The sequence below is a fragment of the Larus michahellis genome, chromosome 10, assembly GCF_964199755.1.
Source record: "Larus michahellis chromosome 10, bLarMic1.1, whole genome shotgun sequence".
Classification (NCBI taxonomy): Eukaryota; Metazoa; Chordata; class Aves; order Charadriiformes; family Laridae; genus Larus; species Larus michahellis.
The window spans coordinates 16,320,794-16,344,536 of NC_133905.1; the positions used below are offsets into that span (position 1 = coordinate 16,320,794).

Sequence of the window (23,743 nt, forward strand, 5' to 3'; positions counted from 1 at the left end):
CAGGGACGTCCTCCCCAGCTCCCCCCCTACTCACGCCTCGGAGACGACGTATCTGTGGGGCAGCGGCGTGCACTGCACACTGCCTATCCGGACGGCGCCCAGGACGTCGCTGAAACGTCGGCCCAAGTTCCTCCCGCGGATGGTCAGCAGGGTGCCCCCCTCCAGCGGTCCACGCAGCGGCTCAATCTGCAGGAAAGGTCGTTGGAGAACCACCAGGAAGCTTCTGGCCTTCATCCCTGAGCCTGTGCCTGTATCCATGTCCCACTTGGCCCCCCGTGAAGAAGACCAAATGGCTCCTCACACTCCTGCTCCCCCGACAGTGTGCCTGCCGCCACGCTACCCTTGCTGCCGCTTTGCAAACGAGAAGCCAAAGAGTAGATTTAGGCTGGATATCAGGAAGACATCTTTCACTATGAGGGTGGTGAGCCCCTGGCCCAGGTTGCCCAGAGAAGCTGTGGCTGCCTCATCCCTGGAGGTTGGACCGGGCTTTGAGCAACCTGATCCAGTGGGAGGTGTCCCTCCCCAGGGCAGGGGGTGGAATGAGATGAGCTTTAAGGTCCCTTCCAACCCAAACCATTCTGTGATTCTGTGCTGGGTTTGGTCAGGGATTACTCCAGCTGCAAATGCATCTGGGGTGAAGTGTCACTCCTTCCACACCACCGGTCCAAATGGAGTTGGGGCAGAGACAAACCCAGAGGAGGGATGCTAGTGTGCTGGGAAGACAGAATCCTGCCACCACGTTTTTAAGGGCAGTCCCGAACACAGCGGGGCTCTTCAGGACAAAAACAAGACAAAAAGTGTTCTGATGCACCGAGCGTGGCCAGGACACCAGGACTGTGGCAACCCGGGGTGGAGGATGAGTCCGGTGCCGTGGGAGGAGAAGCCTGTTCCCCATCCATCTCCTACACCACTGGGTTTTCATCTGGCAGCTGCTGACTCCACCGCTGCGAGTGGACAGGGTGCTGAGCGTGATGCTCTTCCACCGCGTGAGGGGTGTCCCTGGGCAGGGCAACCGCATCATTCAGCGGGCGAGACAAATCCCTTCAATTCAGAAATGTCTCTTTTCCCTTTGCAAAGGCAATGGCACACAAAGCCAGCACAACATGGCTGGTGGCACCAGCTGGCCAAGCCAGCCAGGGCTGGTCAGGACCCACCACTAGGCTGGGTGTCCTTTGCCTGCTGCATTGCTCCCCCCCCTCTGTGAGGGCTTGTTTGCTCATGTGACTACGGAGGATTTGGATTTACCAGATACTGTTTGCTAAGGAAACAGTGACAGAGTCCTGTGATGCTCTGCGACCTGAATGGTGATTTCCTTCCATTATTTTCTGGCGAGGTGCTGATAACACTTGACGTGTGCTGGGGAAGGAGAGGCTCGGGGGGAGCACCCCCCTCCCATGGTGACGAGAGGGAAGGGGCAGGTGATGGGGATCCTGCAGCCCCTCCATGCAGTGTTACAGCACCTGGACTTTGAGCAGCTATCGTTACACGCACCCCTAAGAACAGAAATCCCATATCCTTGCCAATTTTGATGTTCATATTAGCTGTTTTGCCTCTCCAGCTTCTCCTTTCCTAGGGAGCTCATTTTAAGATTTGCTACTTGTCAGGGACAAATTTGTTGGCTCATACCATACCTCTATGCAGAACCCCAGATCCAAATGCCCCCAACAAACATTCATTCAACTACAATTTAAATAAAACTCATTTCAAAATGCATAATGCCAAAAGGTCCCTCTGCCACTCTTAATCTCAGCTGAACTGCAGAGCACATGTGCCTGGAGATACGGCTCACGTTCACACTTCAGCCATGCTCCATTAAACGCTATTCCTGATAAGAATCCTCCAGCCAACCCTACAAATCTTTCTCGCTTTTACCAACCCCGGGAACTCTGGGACATTTTGATTGTGCTGCTGTTTTTCCCACTAATATTGGATGAAGACTGGATCTCATCACTAGCAAAGATGTCCTTGCCATCAGGTGATTCAACAGCATAGAAAGTCAGTGAATAATTCAGCGCTGGGCCGGACCCTGTCCTGTGCCAGGGACAATGTGCGGTTCCTGCGTTGCCCCCAGCCAGGGATAGCAGCCGGTTTCAGCCCTCGGCACCGCCTGCCATGTCACAGGCACCCACCGCGCCGCGTTCGGGTCTTACCTTCCGAATGTCCGGTGGTGGGCAGGCGTCCGAGACGTGGGGGGGCTCGCTGTGCAGCCTGCAGCTGGAGCTGCTCTCACTCCAGAGGCAGCGGTGCCCCAGGTCCTCCCTGCCCAGGCACTGAGAGCAGTCAGCACTCCCCGTCGCGCAGTTGTACACCTCCACTGAACCACCAGAGAAACAGAAACCGTGAGCTCCCTGGCCTCAGGCTGTCACAGCTTTGCTTAGCTTGAGGCAACCAAACCCCCCCCACACTTCCCCCATCCCCTGGCTCCATTAATCCAAGTAACATCCGAAATCCAGTGGATGAGCAGAGCAGCTTGCACATACAGCAAGATGAGGCAGCGCTTGGCTGCCATCCTGAAGATTTCCCAGAAGGACTGGGTGCTTGTTCTCACTGCAATATAATTTAGCACTTTCTTTTCCTTTTTCTTCCCCTTGAAAAACAAACAACACCCAAACTCGGAACCTTTTGTCAATTTATGCTACATGTTTCCAACTCTCAGCATCCACATGGGAAGCTGCTTGGCAAAGCTGGCTCCATCCTGTTAGCGAAGCAATCACATTGCTTCCGCACTCTGGCAAAAATCGGATGGTTACAGTGCTTCGTACAGTGTTTACAGTTCCTTTCCTTCCCCCTGGTGACCACGGGCCCCTTTCATTGACTTCTCCCTTCAGATCTGCTCAGCTCAGCTTCCACATCATTTTCCTACACCGCCTTCACCTCTTCATTAGCTGGTGCCCCAGGTTACGTTTCCTCTCCAGCCTAAAGACTTCTGCTGCTGGAGTGTGGGCATCCGCTGAGATAAACAGCCAGAAACACTCAGGAAACAGTGCTTTCACACCCCTTTCCCCAAAGGAGACTTAGCAGGAGAACATAAAACAAAGAAACAGTCACATTTTGCACTTCTGTTCACAGGAGGATCTCAAGACGCTTCATAAGCAACTAACGAATCCCTCAGCCTTCTGCGTTCTGCCTGTGCTCATGCTAATGAAACTTCACTGGCACCGAGGGAGTCGCCCATTCTCCACAAAAAAATGAGCTTATTTCACCTCATCTGGAGTCCACCCAGTGAGTTACACTGGTTGGTTTTCCACCCAACAGCAGAGGGATGGGATTCCTTCAGTGGACTAACAAAATGCAGGTTACAATAAAAGCTAATAAATACTGAAATAATAAACACTAATAGCAATTCTATTAAAGACAGCATAAAAGATGCACAAAGTTATAACTGGCCCGGCAGATCTCTGTCTCTGCTCGCAAGTCAGCTGCTCTGATTTTCCTCGCACCAATCTGATCGAGGCGAGGAGGAGCCAGAGCAGCCTAACGGTCCCGCAGGATCTCCAAATATTCTGGCAAATTCAGATCGATGCAAACACAGTCTGTGTAAGCGACTCCTTACCCGCACAGGAGGGGGAATTCCAGCACGCTCTCGCCGCAGTCGCTCCCGCTCCCAGCACCACCCCCGCTGAGAACTAAGAGCCTTCTCTTGCCCACCAGAACAGCCTTAGCTCACACCTCCCATCCCTCTCCCCGAGGTTACCTCTCTAGCGCAAAAACACGGACACCCTCTTCTTTCTGCTAGGAAGCCGTGTCTCATGCCTACCCACGATTGGTATTTCAAAGGTTATTTCACCAAAGTGGAATGCTTTGCAAGATAAGCCTCCCTTATACTGGGATTTACTATGGGGAAACCTTTTTATCCTGGGTCAGTGGCTGATGGCGTTAATGTCTCTATTACTGCTATCCTCCAAAGAAAATCTCACTGCAGGCATCTAGTTCTCATTTGCATCCAGGGTCAGTCAGTTCCCTCTGCTGCGACTGCTGACCGCGCAGAGGGGGAGCAGAGCCCCCGGTGAGAGCCCGCAGCTGGTGCACGGTGCGTCCTGCCAGGGGCAGAGGCAGCAGCGGGGCAAACGCTGGCCCTGCTGGCCGAGTGGCCGGGCTTGTCCCACCGGCGTGCCTTCTCTGAGCGCACTCTACTCTGCCTGCCTTTGTCTGCTACATAGCACGGGCTTTTTTGGGAACCCGAGCGTTCTTCCCAGAGACAGAGAGCGGGCCAGGGGTGAAATGTGTTTACACATTTTATTCTTTCTCAGCAAAGGAGAAAAAAGAAAAGAAAAAAAAAAGACTCCATTTTTACAGTGTGCTGAACCTTGATGCCACGCTCCGGTGAGAGCTCAGGGCAGAGCCCTCCCCTGTCCCTTATCTCCTCCGGGAGGAATTCCTCCCTGACCCCAGGGACGCCCCACATCTCTGCTGTGACCAAGGGCACCAGCAGACACCATCGCACATGGAGACGTCAGCCGCTGCCTGCACTCAAGGATGGGGCTTGACTCTCCCTGGGTGCAAAGGGGACGTCTGCAGGCGCCTGCGGGGCTCTGGGCACAAGTGCCCGTGGGAGCAGCTCTGGGTAAACACGTGTTTTGTGTGTGCCTGAGAGAAAGAGCTCAGCTGTGCCCCGCTGAGCCATGGTCTCTCTCCTGAACCCATAAACTTTGCCAGGATTTTAGAGTCATTCAAGCTGACCAGATGAGAACAGAATAAAAATATTTTCAACTCAGACCTGTCATCATCTCTGGACTGTCGATAAATCTGTCTGGTCTGTCCTTCAGCTGAAGGTTCACTGGGAAGAGATGGCTTTTTTCTGATGTGTGGAGCTGCGCACAAAAAACAAATAAACAAAAGCTTAGGAAATTTAGTAAAATACGAGGTTCCATACATACACTACACGGATTAACATTCCTCTGAGGCTTCTCTGACTGCTGCTTCTCAGTACAGGAGGGTCTCATCGTTAGCAGAGAGAAAGAGGGAGGGCTGTTCTCTGTTTTAATTGTTTTGCTGAGGTCCCAATGAAGGGCACCGGGGCACAGAGCACACCGCTGGGACAACGCAGCCCTGGCCTGCTGCTTTTTTTAGCAAAAACGGACAGGAAAACTAACAGACTGTCCGGTCTGCGCATTTTCGGTGCTGGGCTACAATACAGAGTTCTGCAGGTGACATGATGGGAAAATGCTCCTCTCCAGCTTCTACTCGCAGCATTCCCATCAGTGGAAGCCCGAACGTTTGCTGCTTTTCAGAGTTTGCCCTCCAACAACCCCACACTGCTCTTCAGTGAGCCTCTGAGCGTTTTCTCAGGCCAATTCCTATCTCAGAATAAAAGCTACAGAAATAGCAACGCTGAAAGGTGGCCAAATTTTTTGCCTGAACTGAACTCTTGCCGTTTAGAAAGGTAAACAAGCAGCTCCTTCCCAAGCCCCAGCAGAGCCGGGGCTGCAGCCACTGCAGGTACCCCCGGAGCAGACAACGCAGCATCAGCGACTCGCGAACGCCCCTCCAGCATCATCTCAGGCAAAGAGCCTCTGGCCCAAGGGGAGAGCCCGGTCTGCACTTTTTTCAGCTGGAAGCAGAGGGAGGGAGAAGGGCAGGCAGCGTCCCAGCCACTGGGTGGGAGGTTTGGGGGCAAGACCCTCCCTGCCCTCGGACCTGCCCCACGCCGCAGGGGGAGCAGGGGCTAGCGGCCTCACCCCCCAACTCACCAGCACGTGTACGCACTCCACGGCGGAGGAGTTCACCCACTGGGCTTCGAACGTCCTGTCTGTCCCAAAATGGCACTCCAGAGCTGTCTCCTGGGAGAGGGAAGACAAGGGCAGAACGGCTGCAACACCGTTGTGTGCAGTTCTCCGTCTCAGTCAACCCAATCGGCAGGCGCCGAGTCTCACCTTTTTTCTGCCGTCAGTACCTGAACCGCGTTCAAGTCAAATAGGAGATCAGAACCCGACGCTGTAAACGGCGCTGGGATCTGTGCCTAATTAATCCTGCTGTGTTACACACCTCTAGAAAACACCGCTGCAGGCTAAGCATCGCACGTGGAGCCAAGCCCTGTCCCCTGCCCTCGCCCAGCGTGCTGCTGTAAAGTGTCATGGTCAGGTGTGGGGCTCCTGGAGCTGGGGCCATGCAGCATGTGCAGACCAGGAGATGTGTCTGACCCACGGCACTCAGACCAGGAGACGTGCCTGTCAGGCTACACTCTCGTAACCCCCACCACAGGGTACCCAGGTTCCGCTGGCCCCAGGTGTTTGGAGCTCATGCTGCAATGCCGACCCAGAGCCAACGTGGTCCCAAGCCGCCTCACCCAAACAAGACCAAACCAGCCCGTGATTTGGGCTCAAAGCCACCTTCCCAACAACTGCACAGAGCAAATCTCTAATTCAAATGAGGACCCAGATGGGAGCATGTTCAAAGGCAGATTTTCTGTGCTGCTTTCCTGATAACACAAGGATGATATCCTGCCCCGAATTACTGCTGTGCCCCGTCTTGCAGGAAAAAAGCCTATCTCCAAGCAGGTTGATGCTCCACCACTACTGAGGTTTAACTACCCTTTGAAAACGGACAGATCTGATAAAAGACATGAAAGAAAGCGCCAGACTGCTGGCAGGCAGTTGCTGGCTGAGTGAACACACCGGTAGCCGCGAGGGGGAAACTGGGGTCTCCCCCAGCACATCGCCTGCGCCCTGGCAGCTCGGGCTCTGCGGGCTCGCCGTGCCCCTCGCCCCCCGCCTGGCCACTGCCCCCATGGCAGCAAAGGTGTCGGGGCACACGGCCCCAATGCTCCAAGCTTCAGCAGTGCTCCCGAGCTGCCGTGGAGAGGAAAGGAGAAGGAAACCCCCCCTCGCCCGGGACAGTTTGCAGATGGCACTGGGAGGAAACCGGACTGCCAGAGCCCCTCCAGCCGCCCCGGGAGCGGTCGTGCCTCAGCCCCTTTCCTGCTGACTGCATTTCCTATGGGGTTCCATGCGGTATTGCTTCCTCTTCAGCCACCTCCAGCATCCACAGAGGAAGAAGGATTTCCCGCCCTATTTTGCTGATTACGGCAGGCACATCCCCGTTTGCAGAGGCCAGGGGCAGGAAGGGCAGCCCCAGCCAGGCAGGGAGAGCTCGTTTCTGCCCCCGCGCTGGGGGGGCACAAGGTCCGGGGGATGCGGTGCCCCACAGCACCTGGCAGCCCCCCGCCGCAGCCAGCATTTCCAGCCCTCTCCTTTGCCTGCAGAAGCAGGAGCTGCCTGGCTGTCCTGCATGCAGGTACCCTCCGCAGGGGCACGGCCATCCAGACCTCACCGGCCCCGCTGAAGACTTGACCCAAAATGACACAGAGCCACTTTCTACGAATACCAGAGCTTAGTCAAGTATTTTCCCAGTGCCCAGCCTCTCCAGTTCCTCCTGGTGTGTGATGCATCTCCAAAGGCACCTGCTTTTCACCCTATTGCAATTCTCATGCCAGAAAATTTCATGGAAAGGATTTTTTCACAAAAAAAAAAAAAAAAAAAAAAAAGAGCTCCACAGTGACCACCAGAAGTTAGGTTAAAACACATTTCTGTGCCGTACCTCGAGCAGTGGCTCAGCCAGCACAGGCTCTGGGCTTCGTCCTTCACCTCGAGCTGGGGCGGTGGGGCCGGGCTGGCGCATGGTGCCAGGGCAGCAACGCCAGCACGCCCTGTGGTGCGGCAAACACCCAGGAGGAAACTGGGAATTTTATTTCCCCCAAACATTGTGTTCTAGTGACTGTTTTACAAGGTGTATAAACCTCCTTTTTCCACCGAATGCAAAAAGCCTGTCACTAATTGCCGGAGATCCCTGGAGAATGCCTGCGCACAAACAGCATCTCCCTTCGGCTTTGCCACGCAATCTCCCTCGCCGTCGGGACGATGCTTTCCACCACCGTCTTTTGTTAATACCGTGATTTCAGCTGCTAACGCAAGCACCCACTCCCAAGGCAGACACCAGCTCGTACTTAAGACTCCCTTTGGCCACCTTGCTGCACACCAGCCTGGGCTCATTTGAACCTTCCCCATTTCTCTAGGAACTCATTTACCTTCAAGAAAGTTGCATTAGCCAGCGAGATCGTAATGTCCCGAGATACTCCCGTGGGCATTGGGTCCAGTGAGGCAGGTACAATTCGCGGACAGTCGATTTTCTTCTGTTAGGTACAAAGCAAGACCAAAAAAAGACAGGTTAGCTAGCTGCATGCTGAGCATCCTCAATGATGAGGCAAGATGGCATGTCAGGGCCCTTGATAAGGTTAATTTCACTACATCTTTAAAGTCAGACCATGCTGTAACCCCAGAAAGTGAAAGACCAAAATGGCACCGTGATGTACACAGCAGTAACGCCGCGTGGAGCCTTCCTCTCCCGAGTCACCAGCTTTGGCACTGCCTTAAAAATCCACTCCTCCGCAAGCGGTCAGTTAACCACAGCAGGGCGGCCGGGCTTCCAGGAGGGCTGGTCCGCAGCCATAGGCCAGCAGCCATGGCCCGGCAAAGAGAGGAACGCAGCACAACCCCCACCTCGCTCCTGCCAGGCTCCTCCACCAGCTCGGGGACATCGACAGCTCCCGTCCCCTGGGTGGTGGGGCTGCCAAGCCTGCACTTTCATCTTCCCACACTGGAAAAAACATCCTGCCAGGTAAAAAGCAAATGCGTCCGCACTCCTCAGCTGCCACTCTGGGCGGCTCCCTCATTACATGCACTTAAATGCTAGAAGACGGGGCCGGAGTGACACTAAAAGGAGGCACTGCAGCCAACAACGGCAAACCTGCGGCGTGACCCCCTCCTGCCAGCGGGCAGCCCATGTCTTACACATCGCAATGAGCATTTCTGCAAGCCCCTGCAGAGATTTTGCTTTCCAGTGCTTTCCTCCTGCACCGTGTCATTTCAGAAGTGCGGGGGCTTGTGTGTGCACACGTGTGCGCGCAGAGGAAAGGGTATAATAAGCTGCAGGGGCTTCAGCAAGGGGACTGCGGCAGTAGGACAGCCGAAATGAAAGGCCTAAATGAAGCTGAAAAATGATTTTAAAAGGTCATCTGTCCCCTACTTTTGTTCTCACTTTAAATTGATGGCTCAGACACTGGAGCTGACTCAGAATTCAAGTCTGTATGACAAGCCCATCCTGTTCTCTCATGAGATGTAAATCACACTGCAAAACTACAGCAAAAATGAAGCCAGATTCTCCATTGCCCCAGGGTATATCCAGATTAATGCCTTTGACAGTGGAGCCACTGGGGTAAAATACAACAAAATATTTGGTCCATTATGCAGAATAATTTGCAGCAGGCAAGATTTTCTTCTCACTTGCACTAAGGGTTACCCCACCGTGACTCTGCTGACAATGGTGCTACCGCTGCTCTGACCAGAGGTAGAGCCTGCCCTCCTAGCGGGGACCCAGGCCCGGTGCCAGACACGCATTCTGCATACGGTTCTCTCTTGCCTTCCCCAGACCCAGCTGGGGGTCAGGGAACTGTCTGGAAGTGCTTGTTTGACTGTGGAAAACACGCTCCATTTCTATCGGGACACTCATCTTAACCAAGCACAGTTGGTGCCGCCTAAACAAGGAGATTAAATAACAGAGATGCACATGATAAGAGAAGGAAAACAACAAAGCAAAGCACTGGAGAGAGATTTCAGTCCCAAGCCTCTTCTAGGAGAATCAAAAGAGTTAAAATAAAACCAGCAGGGCTACAATGGAAAATTCACGCAAAAGCTCCTGTGGCCTGGTGTGTCCTTGCATGTCACAGCAGCTGGCATAGCTTGCTAGATAAATACACTTTAGAGGGCTGATTAACTTGTCGTCTTGCAGCCCCTTCTCCTGCTGTTCATCAGTGGCTAGAAATAGAGCTTTCCAGCTGATTATATCATTCATGTCTGGATCAGGGCGAAGGGTCTGAATGTTTAAAATGCTGAGGATGAAGCCAGTATGATGCTGGCTTCCCAGCGGACCAGTTTTCAGGTGCAGCCACACCAGCAACGGTTTGTTTACTGAAAGCTCAGGCTGTAGGACGAGGTACCATGTTTCCAGGGCTACAGAGCACCTCATCCTGCAGGCTGCTCACGGAAAACAGCGGGAAGAGCTAAGAAAGGCACAGAAATAAAACAGAAATGTGCCCAAACCAGGTGCAGCATCCAACCAAGCTGTACCTCTGGAGCGGGAGATCAGAGGCGAGAAAGCGAGGACAGGCAGGGTTATCCTTAAGGAGGAATAGGCACAGTTATCCCTGACAGAGAGTAACCCTGGCTCTCCGCATCTGCTCAAGACTCACAGCGTTTCCCCAGCCGCGCCAGTAGCCCTGCTGTCACCCAGTGCCACCAACAGCCCCCAGAGCCCCTGGCCCAAGTGGCCCCCAGGGGCAGCTACGGGCAGTGCCCCCGCAGCCTGGCACAGCTCCCCGTATCCCGGCACGGCTCCTCATGTCCCCACAGCCTGGCATGCCACCGGACACCTGGCATGGCTCTCTCTGTCCTCGCACAGGGCAGAAGCCCCACCACGCAGCCTCGCGTGTGGCTCCCACACCAGGAGCAGCCATCAGTGATGGTTTTCTAGTGCTCGGCCCCCATCCAGACAGCAAGAGCAAACGCTGGATACTTTCTGAAACCTGGGAAGTTGAGGAAGCGGAGGGTGCTTCCCTCATCTGCCCAGTACGAGCAGCCCAGACATTCACCAGGAAGCACAATCCACCCAGAAACCTGTCACGAGCCAGAGGACAGACCAGCGCTGCCGGGAGCCGTCACCCCGCTGCCACCCAGCAGGGATGGGAGATGTTTCCCAGGGCTTTACACTAGACAGGATGGCACGGGGCTGCAACATGGTGGCCCCATCTCCTTCCCTGTCCCCTGTGCTTGCAGCCGCCTGCCTCAGATGGGACGCCAGGGCCGTCCCCGGAGTCAGCACGGTGGGTGAGGGTGGGACGTCGGACATGGGGCCGAACTCCTGCTGGCAACAAGCACAGGGAATGGGCTGGAAGAGCGGAGATGAGAGCAGAGCACCAGTGCCAAAGGGATATTCAATTTACAGTGTAAAAGCTTGGCTTGGATATATGGCAGATTGATTGCTAAAAAGCCAATTTTATTTAAATTAACTTCAATTTAAATTTCAGAAGCAGGAGCACACTGGGTCTCTGGGTTATTAGAGGCTGTAATTTGGAAAGGGGCAATTTTCTCCTTTAGACGAACACCACCAGTGGTGCTCCAGCAAATTATTAACATACTGCAACAGCCCAGTCAAAGCTAAAGGAATTGTAAAGCGTTGCTGCATTCAGTGTATTGCTCAAACCCAGGCGTCCCAGGATGCAGAGAGGCAGCGGCATTCCTCCAGCTGTGGGACGTGATGAGGAGCCAAGGGACGGAGGCTGCCGGGAGAGACAAACGCTTTCACTGGGCTACCAGCTCCTCACACACACGTGCCTCTGGGCACGGCATGGCACAGCATGGCATGGCACAAGCTTACTTGCACCATGCATGTCCCCTCTCCTGGACACCGGCAGAGGAGGCTGCCCCAAACCCAGCCTGGGACAAGCCGTGGCCATGCTGCCGTGGCCAGCAAGTGCCAGATGCTGACAGAGGAGGCTCAGAGCGGCTGAGACCACACTGAACACCAGTGCCTGAAGACCCCCCCGAGGTCATGACATAAAGCGAGGTGCAGCCTGGGGACCTCGAGGGCAAGTCGGTCCGAGCAGCCTCAGCTCCACGCTGAGTGCTGAGATCCTGGCACCTGCAGAGCCCCGCTCCAGAGCGTCCCTACAGCTCTCCATCGGCCGAGCCTTTGGCAGTGACATGCGTAGCACTGGAATGCCGACTGTGGAGACTCCCCAAGGCCAGGCAGTGCGTCAGCGACGCCGAGCAGCGCTGCCCTTGGCATCCCCCCTGCCAAACCCAGGCCATCTGCCTCCCTCCCCGGGAAAAGGAAAACAAGAGCACAGAGACGGGGAAGGTCTCCCGAGGCAGCACAGTCTGATGGACCCTACCTGCATCCGCAGCGCGTCGTCACACTGCGAGTGGTTGGAGACACAGGTGTAGGTGGAGGGGCACCAGTGACACTTCCACCTGGTGGAGAGGCAGCTGGTGCATCTGAAACGGCAAAGGTGCAGTGAGAAAAGCAAATCTCAGGCTGCTCAGGATAGCCAAACGTCAGCCATGCAATCGATATTCACACATTGGGTTCAGTCTTTAACGGAGCCCAGAAAGACCCCTGGCAGGCGCTGCTTTTCCTGTCCTCCTCTCCCTGGGAGCTGAGGGGGGACACAGGCAGAGCCCATCCTCCCCAGTGCTGCTCTGAAGGCAGCTCCAGGGTGTAGCCGCCTGCGGTGCCATGGCAGACCAGGAGCTACCAGCTCCAGCTCCTCCCCTGCTTAGTGAAAAACGCTTTTTTCCCCTAAAATGCTCTTTCCCCATATCCATCTCCCCAAGGAGCCAGGCAGGCTCACGCCTGACAAAGGACAAATTATTGCGCCTTACCCAAGCACAAATACAGGCTGGGGGATGAAGGGATGGAGCGCAGCCCTGCCAGGAAGGACTTGGGGATGTTGGTGGATGAGAAGCTCAGAAAGACCCAGCAATGTGTGCTGGCAGCCCAGAAACCCCCCGCAGCCTGGGCTTCATCCCCAGCAGCGTGGGCAGCAGGGTGAGGGGGGGATTCTGCCCCTCTGCTCTGCTCTGGGGAGACCCCCCTGCAGGGCTGCCTCCAGCTCTGGGCACCAACAGCAGAAGGACACGGAGCTGTTGGAGCGGGGCCAGAGGAGGCCTCGGAGATGCTGGGAGGGCTGGAGCCCCTCTGCTGGGAGGACAGGCTGAGAGAGCTGGGGGGGTTCAGCCTGGAGAAGAGAAGGCTCCGGGGAGACCTTGGAGCCCCTTCCAGTCCCTAAAGGGGCTCCAGGAAAGCTGGGGAGGGACTCTGGATCAGGGAGGGGAGCCGTGGGACAAGGGGGAATGGTTTTACACTGAAAGAGGGGAGATTTAGATGAGATCTGAGGCAGAAATTCTCTGCTGTGAGGGTGGTGAGCCCCTGGCCCAGGTTGCCCAGAGAAGCTGTGGCTGCCCCATCCCTGGAGGGGTTCAAGGCCAGGTTGGACGGGGCTTGGAGCAGCCTGGTCTGGTGGGAGGTGTCCCTGCTCATTATCTTTAAGGTCCCTTCCAACCCAAGCCATTCTATGATTCTACAAGAGCTCTCCCCTGCAGTTAGCACAGGGTGTGGGACCACCGGCAGGCAGGACGTGGGGATCCCCTGGTCAGGCTCCGTAGTCGCACTCCTGAAAGGTGGATAGCTTTCTGTGGGTGGCACCAGCCCACCGTGCTGGCGAGGGGTACGTGGCTGCTCCCACCTGGGCTGGTGGGGCAGAGAGAGCAGGGGGAACCCGCCCTCCCCCACCCTCCCCCACCCTCCCCCACAGACCCTCAGGGACTGCTGTGGGGGCCGGCTCTGCTGCCTAAGGGTTAACAGAACAAGCTTTATATAAAAATATTATTCACGTTTAAAAAAACCCAACATGTCCAGATGGCTTGAGCCGCCGTGAGGACCCTCCCTTGTAAATCCCTGGCAGCGCATCCCCTACCAAATCCTCTGCCAAATCCTGCCAGGCCCCGGCCGCCCCTGGGAGGGAGGGATGGAGGGAGGGAGGCTGCGCTCCCCCACTGGCCCCGTGCGGGGGTACCCTCGTCCAGCGGCGTGCCGGCACCCTCCCGGCCTCCAACCGCTCCACCGCCCGGTGCCACGCAGCCAGCACGGCACCACCCGCTGTCTGCGTCACTTACGCTCTCTTTGGGTAAATGTTTCCAGTTCTTTTGCAATCGTAGATGGTGAAATTGGCCCGGATAATGTTTTTGCCGTTGACCCGGAGAGCAGTTTCGACGACCACGTGGTCTGAGAGAATCAAGCCAAAGAATATTGGGTTGCAAGAGCCTCACGCTTAGAAGACAAGACAGACCCTTGGGAAAACAAGGGCTAAATCTGATTTGTTTTCTCTAGGGCTTCCTCCGAGCTGCATTTCAGAGCTCGGACCATTCATCTTTTGCCCTCTGACTTTCAGCTCTTCCCTCTTAAATCAACGCTTTACATCACCCTCACCAGAAAAGAACATTGCGACTTTCAGCAGAAAATTCCAGCGTGTTGTGCAAGTGTTAATTAGCAGAGTTAATTATTGTCTTCGCTTACAGTTGGCGCTAAATGATACTTTAAAAAAAATGTGGTAATTAAAACATGTTAGTTATCATGTTTTAAAACCCCGCTCACTTTCCCCATGACAACAAACCCGCAGAGAAGAGTGGAAATCCCTTTTTTGGCTACTTAACACACTATACTAACTCTCCCTCCTCCCAGAATTGCTTAATTTTTTTTCTTTGCAATTTTGCCATATAAGCACCAGGGACAAGAGACAATGCCTCTTTCAGAATATGTACAATAAATCAGCGCGTTGGATTCCAGAAATTCATTTGGACATTGCCGTAACCAACAATACAGAACAGTTAATGATCTCCCATTCTTTGGATAGCTAGGGAGAAAAACAATGCAGCTTTATAAACTTGCATATGAAAAGTGGGATTTTCAAAAGGACTGGCTAATTCTTCTCCTACTGAAGTCAGCCATCTTCAATAGGGCATTCACTCCAGGCTTGAAAGATGAAGATTTAAGAAGCGCTCAAGTCTGGAACGAAGCATCGAACTTCTCAGGAGGAGCTATAAAATGGGGCTGTCTCCATTGCTAAGTGGCCAGTATCAGACCTGGTCAGCTCGGCCGTCAAGGCGCAGTTGACTCCAACCAGCTCTGCAGGTGCTCATCACCTCCAGAACGCGGCCACACGGAGCCTCAAGGTGGGCATCTCGTTTGGTACCACCTGAAAACGGGCCGGGGAGGCAGACTAGAAGACCTCAGTCTGGCTTTTTATTGCATAAATGGGATTAAGAGTTTCTGAGCTGCCTTTAGATACACACTTGCTCTTCTTCCAGAACTTCTCCTGAAAAGTAGCGTATGTTCGGGAGGTAAACTGAACAAAAGCAATTGAAAAGATCAATATAAGTAGCAACATTATTTCCCCGGGGCTAAAACGTATTTTTTTAGTACTTATTAAATCCAAACCAGAAGCTCAAACCAGATAAATCTTAACAAAGTAAGTACATGATCTGGCTTTTAAAATCTGATGTTTAAAACAAAAATTGATAGATTTGAAATACTGTCAATTCATGTTAACATGGTGGAAACTCCCACACTTTAAAGTCGTATGCCCTATAAAACAGAAGCAGCTTGGGTCTTTTTTCCCCGTATGCATTATCTGCACACACAATTGGAAAAAGAAAAAAAGCCTATGAAAAATTATGTCCACAAAAGCGGTTAGAATGAATCGAACTTGTTTTCCTCTACATACCTTGGTCGTCCGGAAACATCGGATATTTCTCACGTGGAAGTAAACTGCAATAAATAAATTGGTTTACGTAATCTCCAGCAACTCTGGCTACCGTGTGGATGTTATTTCCATAGTCACATGAAATATTTGTTCCATTCAGGTTTGGGATAGTTCCATTTATTTGTATTATCAGGGCCTATATTTGGACAAAAATAGTAATCAGTTATTATGACAGAAAATTATATTTAGAATTTGTCAATGTTTTAACAAGCTTTTCATAGGCTAGCGACTCCAAAATAAGTGCACAGATAGCTGTTTTCTTTCATTTTATGCACTTTGAACTCCAAAAAGCCATCCGCGTACAAAACCTTGCTTCAGTAGAGCCCTGTCACCAACTGCAGCAGCTGTAGCTGGTGTGTCACCGGCCAGGAGGACGCGGGACGCGGGGGCTGAGCCCTCCCTGGCCACCCTCGCCGCACGCTGCCCGCCATCCACAGCCTCCTGGGAGCAGGAGGGAGAGCAGAACAAAAGGAACCCCTGTTTCTGAGTGCCTAAACCTGCCGGCTTGCACCCGTCCGTGCCAGGGATGGATGACTGGAGGCGTCGAGCTGGCAGGAGCCCACAACGGCTGAGGGGGTGGGCTGCAGGGGCTTCGTTTTGCCATCAGCCTCCAAGGGGGAGGGAGGGGAAGTTTGGCAGAAAGGGAATGCTTTTGAGGAGGGTGACTGCGGGAAACGCAGGGCCCACGTGCTGGGCTGGCTTCCCCCGCCATCGGGGGGGGGACTCCCTGGGGACTCCCAGCCCCCTGCTCCAGCGCGGCAGCGGCGGAGCCGGACCGGAGCTCGGGTCCCATGGGATCCCCCTCTCCAGCTCCGGTCTGGGCTCTGCCCCAACCGCTGCCTGTTACCAGCCATTTCCCCACGTTAGGGCTGGCCGCGAACTTCAGCACAGAGAGATTGCTGCCATTGGGAAAGGGTCTGTTAAAACTAATGCACAAAAAATAATATTTTTTTTGTTAAAAATAGCAACAATACAAAACCAGAAAATGAGCTGATTTAGCTATCTGCAGCGGATCGTCTGTATTTGAGGTTTTGCAGAGCTCTGCCGTGTGCTCAGCGTGGCAGCGTCACAAGCCCTGCTCACCCGGAGGCCCAGCGGCTGCCGTCCTGCCACCGCCAGGGCGCCGAGGTGCAGGACGTCACCTCCAGGTGCTCCCGAGGACCTTGGCCTGACTCAGGGGCATAAAGAGAGCTCAGCATCCCCACAACCCACACCTGAGCCGCGTGGAGCTGTGCTGCAGCGCTAGAGGAGAGCGGATATTTATCAGCCCTGAGAGCAGGTAACGACTCTATGGGTCGCTGCACATGATTAATTTGGCATTCACGTCAAACGCACCGGGTTCTCTTTCTCGATATTAATCTCAGGCTCCAAGATGGTCATGGAAGGGCACTGCTGCACTCCTTCGCTTGCGCTCGCCCAGAAGTTGGCCCCTGTGAAGTTCGTGCACTCGTGCTGCAGAGAACACCTGCAACGCACAGGGGTACAAGTTGCAGCTGATTATTTTTAAAACAGGTGATAAAAATGTTCGCTTCCTTGTGAGGGAAGATCCTGAGAAAATCCTGTGCCTACATCTTTTCCCTCCATCCATGCAGTTAAGCCTAAAGCTTTGCTGCTATATTTAAAGTGTCTGGTTGCCACGATAAGAGCGCGTACTCCCACCAGCATCAACGCAGCACCAGGATTCAGGGTAAGCAAGAGCAGGGCCAGGCTGAACCCAGCAGTGAGGAGGAGAAGGTGACATTTTGTCCGACTTCTTCAATTTATAAACCCGGAGTCTAATTTTGTAAATCCCTTTCTGAGTGCTGATTTTCTCCTACTCATAAGTAATAATTGCAAGGGCAAAAGATGGTCTTTAACAGGGTGTTGGCTCTCTCAGTCCCATGGTTGGATGCCTGCAAGATATTCTTTGCACTGGCAGCCGACTGCGGCATAACAATGCAGCTACAGTGAAATCCTGGCTCTGAAGAGCATCCCAACCGTTTGAGACCAGATGCAATTGTTTTTAAAAGCACGTATTTCATAAGGAATGGACAAAGGCTAATGGTACTGTGACTGTGTTGACTGTACGGAAATATAAAAGGCACCAGAAATTCTTGCCCAGGCTTGAGGGCCACAGGAGATGCTGAAGCGCACCGGGACACAGCCAGTCCTACCTGGTCTCCATCGTGCACCACCCGCAGTAGGCGTCAGCAGCAGCCAGGCACTCCATGCACGTCGAGTACTGGTTGCAGGCAGCCACCTTCACCCGTGTCATCTGCACGACAACAACACGACTGCGTCCAAGTGTCTTACACCACCACAGAAACAGTCAACCTGACCGGGATGCGCTGGCACAGCCACATGGAGCTAGTGATGAGACACCAGTGTCTCGGGCGGCTTTACCCATTCGCCTGGTCCAAGCCCGACAGACCATGCGATGGGGAGCAGACCCTGGCACTGCTGTCCTCCGCCCCACAGCGCTGGTGTAGGACCAGCCCGTATGGGCACCATCACAGGCAGCAGAGCCCACCCCAGCCCGGGGGCTGCGTGCCTGGGGCAGGGAAGGACACCCAAGGGACGGAGCTTGCTGCCACCGGCGTAGTCACCCCACGGGGCGCGCGGCAGCGTGGGCTGAGCTGAGCTGCTCTTTTCCAACCGGCACCTTGGCAATAGATGTGTGACGGTCAGGCTACGGAGAGCGACACCACACCTTCCTGACGCCTCAGATGGAGATGGTTTCACAGCTCGTCCCTCCCTGTGAAAAGCTCTCACTCAGACCTGCAGAAAGCGCCTTTCTAGACAGAGCTGAACGCTGTCTGGCTGTTTACAAAATAACCAGAAAGCAAAACCACTCTGGAAACCTTAATTTGTAAAGAAATTAAAGTACCTCTGGGGACTTGCTCGGCAGGAGCAGTCGGAGGGAAAGCATGTGTCAGTTTCTGCTTTTTCCTCCCTCAATTTCTAAACATTTGGGAAAGAAAACAGAGTTGTTTGGTTCAGTGGAGACTGAGAACGTGAGGTGCTGAGAGCCCTGAGCTCCCACCAGGCGAGCTCCTTCGCCTGACCCCCACTTTACCTGCAGCACTTTGCTGGTCCCCAGCCCTGCGGTTCTCAGCACCCCCCACAACCGCATCGAGCCCCCAGGGAGCTTCCCAGGTTGCTAATTCCACCAAAGAAAAATCAATTCGTCTGGCTTATTGGAAAAGAAACAGAGGAGAGCATCATGAGTGCTGCGCTGGGTGTTTGATCAAGCCCGAATAAGGTGCGCAGCGCAGCGCGGGAGCCGAGCTGAGACAGGCTGAAACGCCGGCTAAAGAGGCATCCCAGGAGGGTTCTGTGAAATGATAATGACCAATCTGCAGGGAATTAGGGCTTGGAAAATATAAATGCAGCATATAACATTTGTGGTTGTGCATCTGTTTTGACAGATTAAAATGTAATTCAGGACAAACCACCAGTGCCTGGAGCGCTCAGCTCTCATCTTCCTCCTCTGCTCACTTGATGGAGATGAGACCGTCTGTCTCTACCTGCTGCGGCGTTCCCAGGCTCCACAGAGAGCCCTCCTCCCTCCCAGCCCTCCTGCTGGCTGCGCCGAGCAGAAACCTCCCCTGAGCATCATTTCTGACAGGCAGACTTTTTGTCTGTAGGATCTCCTAAAAGCCTCCTTAAAGACTGTGTACCTTAATTTTCAGGTTTCTATACAGGAACAACCTCTGCTTATTTCTGCCCTCCCGTACGTGGGATCGGTTTTGATATCTTTCACTCTTTACCTGGCCACCACGAAGACGAGAAAGCCTGACAAGCCGGTCCGCTCGGCGTGACCCCTGCCCCACGCAGAGAGTGGACAGGCACAGGTACCCCCCGGACAGCCCTCTGACACCCCAGCCAAGGCTCGCAACTTCTTGGCTCTGCCCACTGATGTTAAAGCAAATGTTATTGTCCCTTCCTGCTCCCAGCTTAGTGCTGAACACTAAAACAAACGCATGATGCTCAAAGGGCTATTTGGCTGAAGACTAAAGATCTCACCTGATAGGAGGTCATCAGATAGAGGTAGGTGGAATCAGAAGGGTCAAACTGCATGATGGGGTGGACAGGCTCTCCGTAAGCCACCGAAATGGATCTCCTGCTAATAACCTTCATGGTACTGTCCAGATTAATCTGTAGTGTGAGAAGAAGCCACTCAGTGAGACCATTTTTCAAACACTATGGGGAGAAGATTGTTTTTCCTCGGTTATAAACGAGAGTCAAAGCAGTATCTAACAGCGTTCCACATTTTCAAGCGCTGTAAATCTCTACACGCCTCGCAAGCTGCATACACCGAGCTTTACCGAGAAGCCGACTCTGTGCCCAGGGCAGGCACTGAGTGGTCCAGGCCGTGGCCAGGAGCCCTGCTCAACGATGACCGCCCCTCGCAGCCTGTGGTCCCTCTGTTTGCGAGGCTGCCTGCAAAATTCTGGTCGAAGGCTCTGCGGGACTGTTTCCAGCCGGCCAGAGCACCGCGACTCTCGCTTTGCCCTAATGTAAGTGGCACCAGCCTTCAGCCCTCATTACATACATATGTGCATTTCTGTTACAAAGAACATTGCATTTCCAAAGCTTAATGAAAACCAGTGAAAATCAGCAACAGGGCTGTACACCATGGCATCCACTGCTCCCTGCATATTTGAAAAATAAGTGTTGTCATTCCTGGCCATAAGAAGCTTTTATCCCTGCTAACTCCAGAAGACCATGGCAGCTGCCGCAAGAGAACCGAATCCTACCTTGCCTCATGAATCACCAGCTGAAGCGCTGGCAGTGATGGAAGAGGCTGCAAAGCATCAGCCTGCCTTTCGGATCCCAGAATGTCTTGGCATTTGACTTGAAAACTCAGCAAATTAAATGTGGCATTGCTGAGAGGAAATAACAATAGGGCTACACAATTTCGCGTGACAGTCACTTTTCAGCTTAAACCAGAAAGGGAGCGAGGAAAATTCCTACCTCCTTACTAGCAAGGGAAGGCAATAATTGTAAGGACCAAGCGTGCCTCTGCTCTCTAAAGTCTGGATTAATTAATTAACATAGGATTAATTAATTCTTACACTAGAGCAGCACCGACATGTCCTAGTAAGATAGCACAAGCTCAAAGCAGAAGGCTTCCCTCTGCTAAGAACCATATGCAAGCACTGCAAGCTACTGTGCAGAACAAGAAGGGAACTGTCATTATCCCCATTAAAAGCTGGCTATCCCACTAAATAATTTGCCTGGGATCACCCAAGATGTCCATGAACTGAGTCCCTGCGCCCTCCACTTTAGCTTTGCAATCATCTTCTCCACCTTCTTGCTGAGATTTGCTCTACTTTGGGTGTTTCTCGTGGCTGTCCCTAGGTCCCTCTGCCTCCCGGGCTCCTTCACCCCATGCTTTCCCTGCGCAGGCACTTTCCCCGGATCCCCGCAGGCTGCGGGAGATCCCCCGCAGCGGGGCAGGGACCACAGTCCTCTCACCGGAGCAGGGCCGGGGCGAGCTGCAGGACACGTGTTGCCCTGGCGCTGGCGAGAGCAGGGTGCGCTGAGCCCTGGGTAACCCCCCACGGCACCTTGTCCACGGGCTCCCAGACCCGGACACGAGGGGACTGGCCATAACAGACCCTTCCCATCCTGCGTCCTTCAAGGACACTGCACCCTGGCACACCTTGCCCTGGCCACCGCTTCCCCAGCGCTGTTCTTCCTTTAACCACTGCTGGACGTGTCTCTGATAACGGCCCTCGCGAAATGCCCGTCTGCAGCCTATCTGATTAATTCGCCATACACACCCCCGGCAGCCATAATTGCTGCTGGCGGGAGCTGGTCGAGCACTATTTCTGCCCCTTTGCTGTCTTTTCTCAGGCAGCAAATCTGAATGATAACTCACGCAAAGTATCTTGTATCCCGTGCCAAATAACAAGGAGCCCCGAAGGTAAAAGGGCTTCTGGTTATGCAGCTGTGTTGTAGAATTAGATTAGAGCTATCTGAGCAAATTATCCCAGCAAAGGGTAGCCAGGAGCCTCTCCCTAATGGAGGCTCAGCTGATAAGGCTGCTTTCTCAGAGATGATAATGGAAGCAGAGCTGTTAATACTGTGTGAACACGGGCTGCGCTGCGTGTGGCATGTGCCTCTCCAGCCCGGTGCACCTGGCTGGGGTGCCAGTTTCCTCCCACCCCCACGAATTACCTGCCCCCGTGGGCAAAAATCAAAGCAGTGAGTTTCTTTGTGCTCATTCCCACATTTTTGCCAGGAGCATTTGGATGCAAGGGAAGAGATTGGATCAGCTTTCTTCTCTCCAAGCATTTTGATCCAATATTCCACATTATGCACCACTAACCCCAGGCTGAGACAAAGCAGGTATCGGCTGTGTCTGCTCCAGGGCTGTTTTTCCCCCCTCTCCTCTATGGACTTTTGATGCTGAGAGTACACCAAAGTGTCGTGGCTGGCTGGAATCAAAACTTTTTTTGGCAAACTTTAAGCTAAAGTTACTGAAACCTTGGCCTGGCGTCTTGGCTCTGGAGCCAGGGTATTGCATTGCCCCACGTTGCCTTTGGCACATCATGTAAAACAGATACTCCATCAGATGCACAGATTCACACCTGCTTTGGACTCAGCTGTGATGAAGCAGCTCTCGGTGATTCCCCTGTCTACATGGAGCCTTCAAAAGCCATCAGCTCAGAGGGAGAATTTATTAGAAGAGCTGTTAATAATTAAATGCCGCACAATAACATTTCCAGCATAGGGTTCATGAAGAACACCCTGCTCGCATGGCAGCCTCAAACAGTAATTAACGGCCACCAGTCACCAGGCGGCATATATCACCGTACAGATTACGGCAGCATCCAATTACTCCTTCGTTGCCAAACGAAAGCAGATGCTCAGACAAACTCGACAACATTGTCCTCTGTGCAACCAGAGGTGCTGGAAGGGGGAGCCCCACCACCCCCCTGTTCCCCCGGCCCTGCCTGCCCTGTGCTGGGGCTGCCGGGCTCCACTTGCCTTCAGGAGTCCTCCGCTGGCGGTGCCCAGGAACACGACGGTGTAGTTGTTGACGCTGGCCACCGCCACCGCGGTCAGGCCACTGTAGGTGAAGACAGGGGTGGCTGTGATGGGGTTCACGATGGCCAGCGGGTGCTGGAGGTGCGCGGCTCCACAGTCCAGCTGCTCTGGCTGCAGCTGCGGAGAGACAGGCACATCAACGGGCTGCGGCAAACCCAGCGGTCCCCCCGGTGTCACTGTCTCGGGCTCAGTGCGGACAAACTGCTGATGGGGAAAGCTCCTCACTACCGAGTCATGGAACAGGCAAATGCAGCGGGTTAATACGGGAGCAAAGAGCTGTAACAGAGCCTCCTTTGTGCTTGGCAGATCTACCCTCCGAGCCAAATGCAGACCAGGCTTTGCTGGAGATGCGCTGCCAGAGGAACAATGCCCTTGCCCATGCTACGGCCAGGATCAGGGCAGCACCAGGAGGGTGTCCTCCAGCCAAAGGCCCATTTACTGTAGCAGCACCCTCACCTCAACACAAAACTCTGGTGCGATGGTAAAAGGGACAAGGGGGTTCCTTGCGCCCTTCTCCCACCGAAACCATCCAAGGTCTCTTCTCCAGCACAGTGCTGGAAGCCCCTCACCGGTGGGGGCCGCGCCACAGGGAGGTTTCTCAGGCTGCCAAAGACAGGCCCTGCCCAGCGGCCGCCTGCCCTGGCAGAGGGGGCTGCTCTCCCCACAGAGACCCCTCTGCCCCCAGCGCTGCGAGGGATCCCCCAGCCCACAGGGCAGCGCTTGGGACCAGCGCGGGGCAGCACACGGAGCCGCTGCAACCCCACAGCCATCTCCGGCTCCTTCCCTCTCAAACACAAGGTGAGGCAAACAGTTTCTCCAATAAGAGAACTCAAAATGTTTTTTCCCTGCAAGTAAGTGAGGAAGTGACTGAGAACAGAGCCAAGGGAGGGGAGGGGGGGAAAGAAGTTTGCTGGCAACTCTCAGGACTGTAAATCCTGGCTCTGATCTTGCTGCTACTGCAGACAACAGCAAAATTTCCACTGGTCTTCCACTGGGACGGGACAGGATGGAGGAGCTGCCGTGTAGGAGGAAGCACCACGCTGCAGGACATGCAGGGAAGAGCAGCGGCTGCAAAACTCTGCCCAGAAATGCTGGAGCCACCGTCCAGCCCCAGCCCGCCGCCGCTCGCCATGCCCTGGGGAACACGCACAGCTGTGCCCTGTGCCCAGGACCACAAGGTGTTCATTATTCACCTCTGGCTTCTGCTTCCGAGCTGTTCCTCAAAGCTCTGGGGCAGTGGGAAACGCCTTTGCTGTAGAACAGCTAAACCCAAGACAGCAGGATGGTGGGTGACACAGCTCAAGTGGGTGCCCGGCCCCGCAGGAACCAGTG

General features: G+C 54.1%; 1 protein-coding gene across 1 annotated transcript in view; it reads right to left on the reverse strand.

Moving 5' to 3' along the window:
* PLXND1 (plexin D1) overlaps positions 1 to 23,743 on the reverse strand; it is an 83,777-nt gene that overhangs the window by 41,230 nt on the left and 18,804 nt on the right. The window contains exons 2-13 of the mRNA XM_074602486.1: positions 22,352 to 22,528; positions 19,379 to 19,510; positions 17,527 to 17,627; positions 16,709 to 16,838; positions 15,335 to 15,509; positions 13,728 to 13,836; positions 11,945 to 12,047; positions 8,024 to 8,128; positions 5,691 to 5,780; positions 4,718 to 4,811; positions 2,151 to 2,314; positions 35 to 186 (exon numbers count right to left, since the gene is read on the reverse strand). Coding sequence (XP_074458587.1) covers positions 35 to 186; positions 2,151 to 2,314; positions 4,718 to 4,811; positions 5,691 to 5,780; positions 8,024 to 8,128; positions 11,945 to 12,047; positions 13,728 to 13,836; positions 15,335 to 15,509; positions 16,709 to 16,838; positions 17,527 to 17,627; positions 19,379 to 19,510; positions 22,352 to 22,528 — 1,532 coding nt within the window. The remainder of the gene's footprint in view (positions 1 to 34; positions 187 to 2,150; positions 2,315 to 4,717; positions 4,812 to 5,690; positions 5,781 to 8,023; positions 8,129 to 11,944; positions 12,048 to 13,727; positions 13,837 to 15,334; positions 15,510 to 16,708; positions 16,839 to 17,526; positions 17,628 to 19,378; positions 19,511 to 22,351; positions 22,529 to 23,743) is intronic.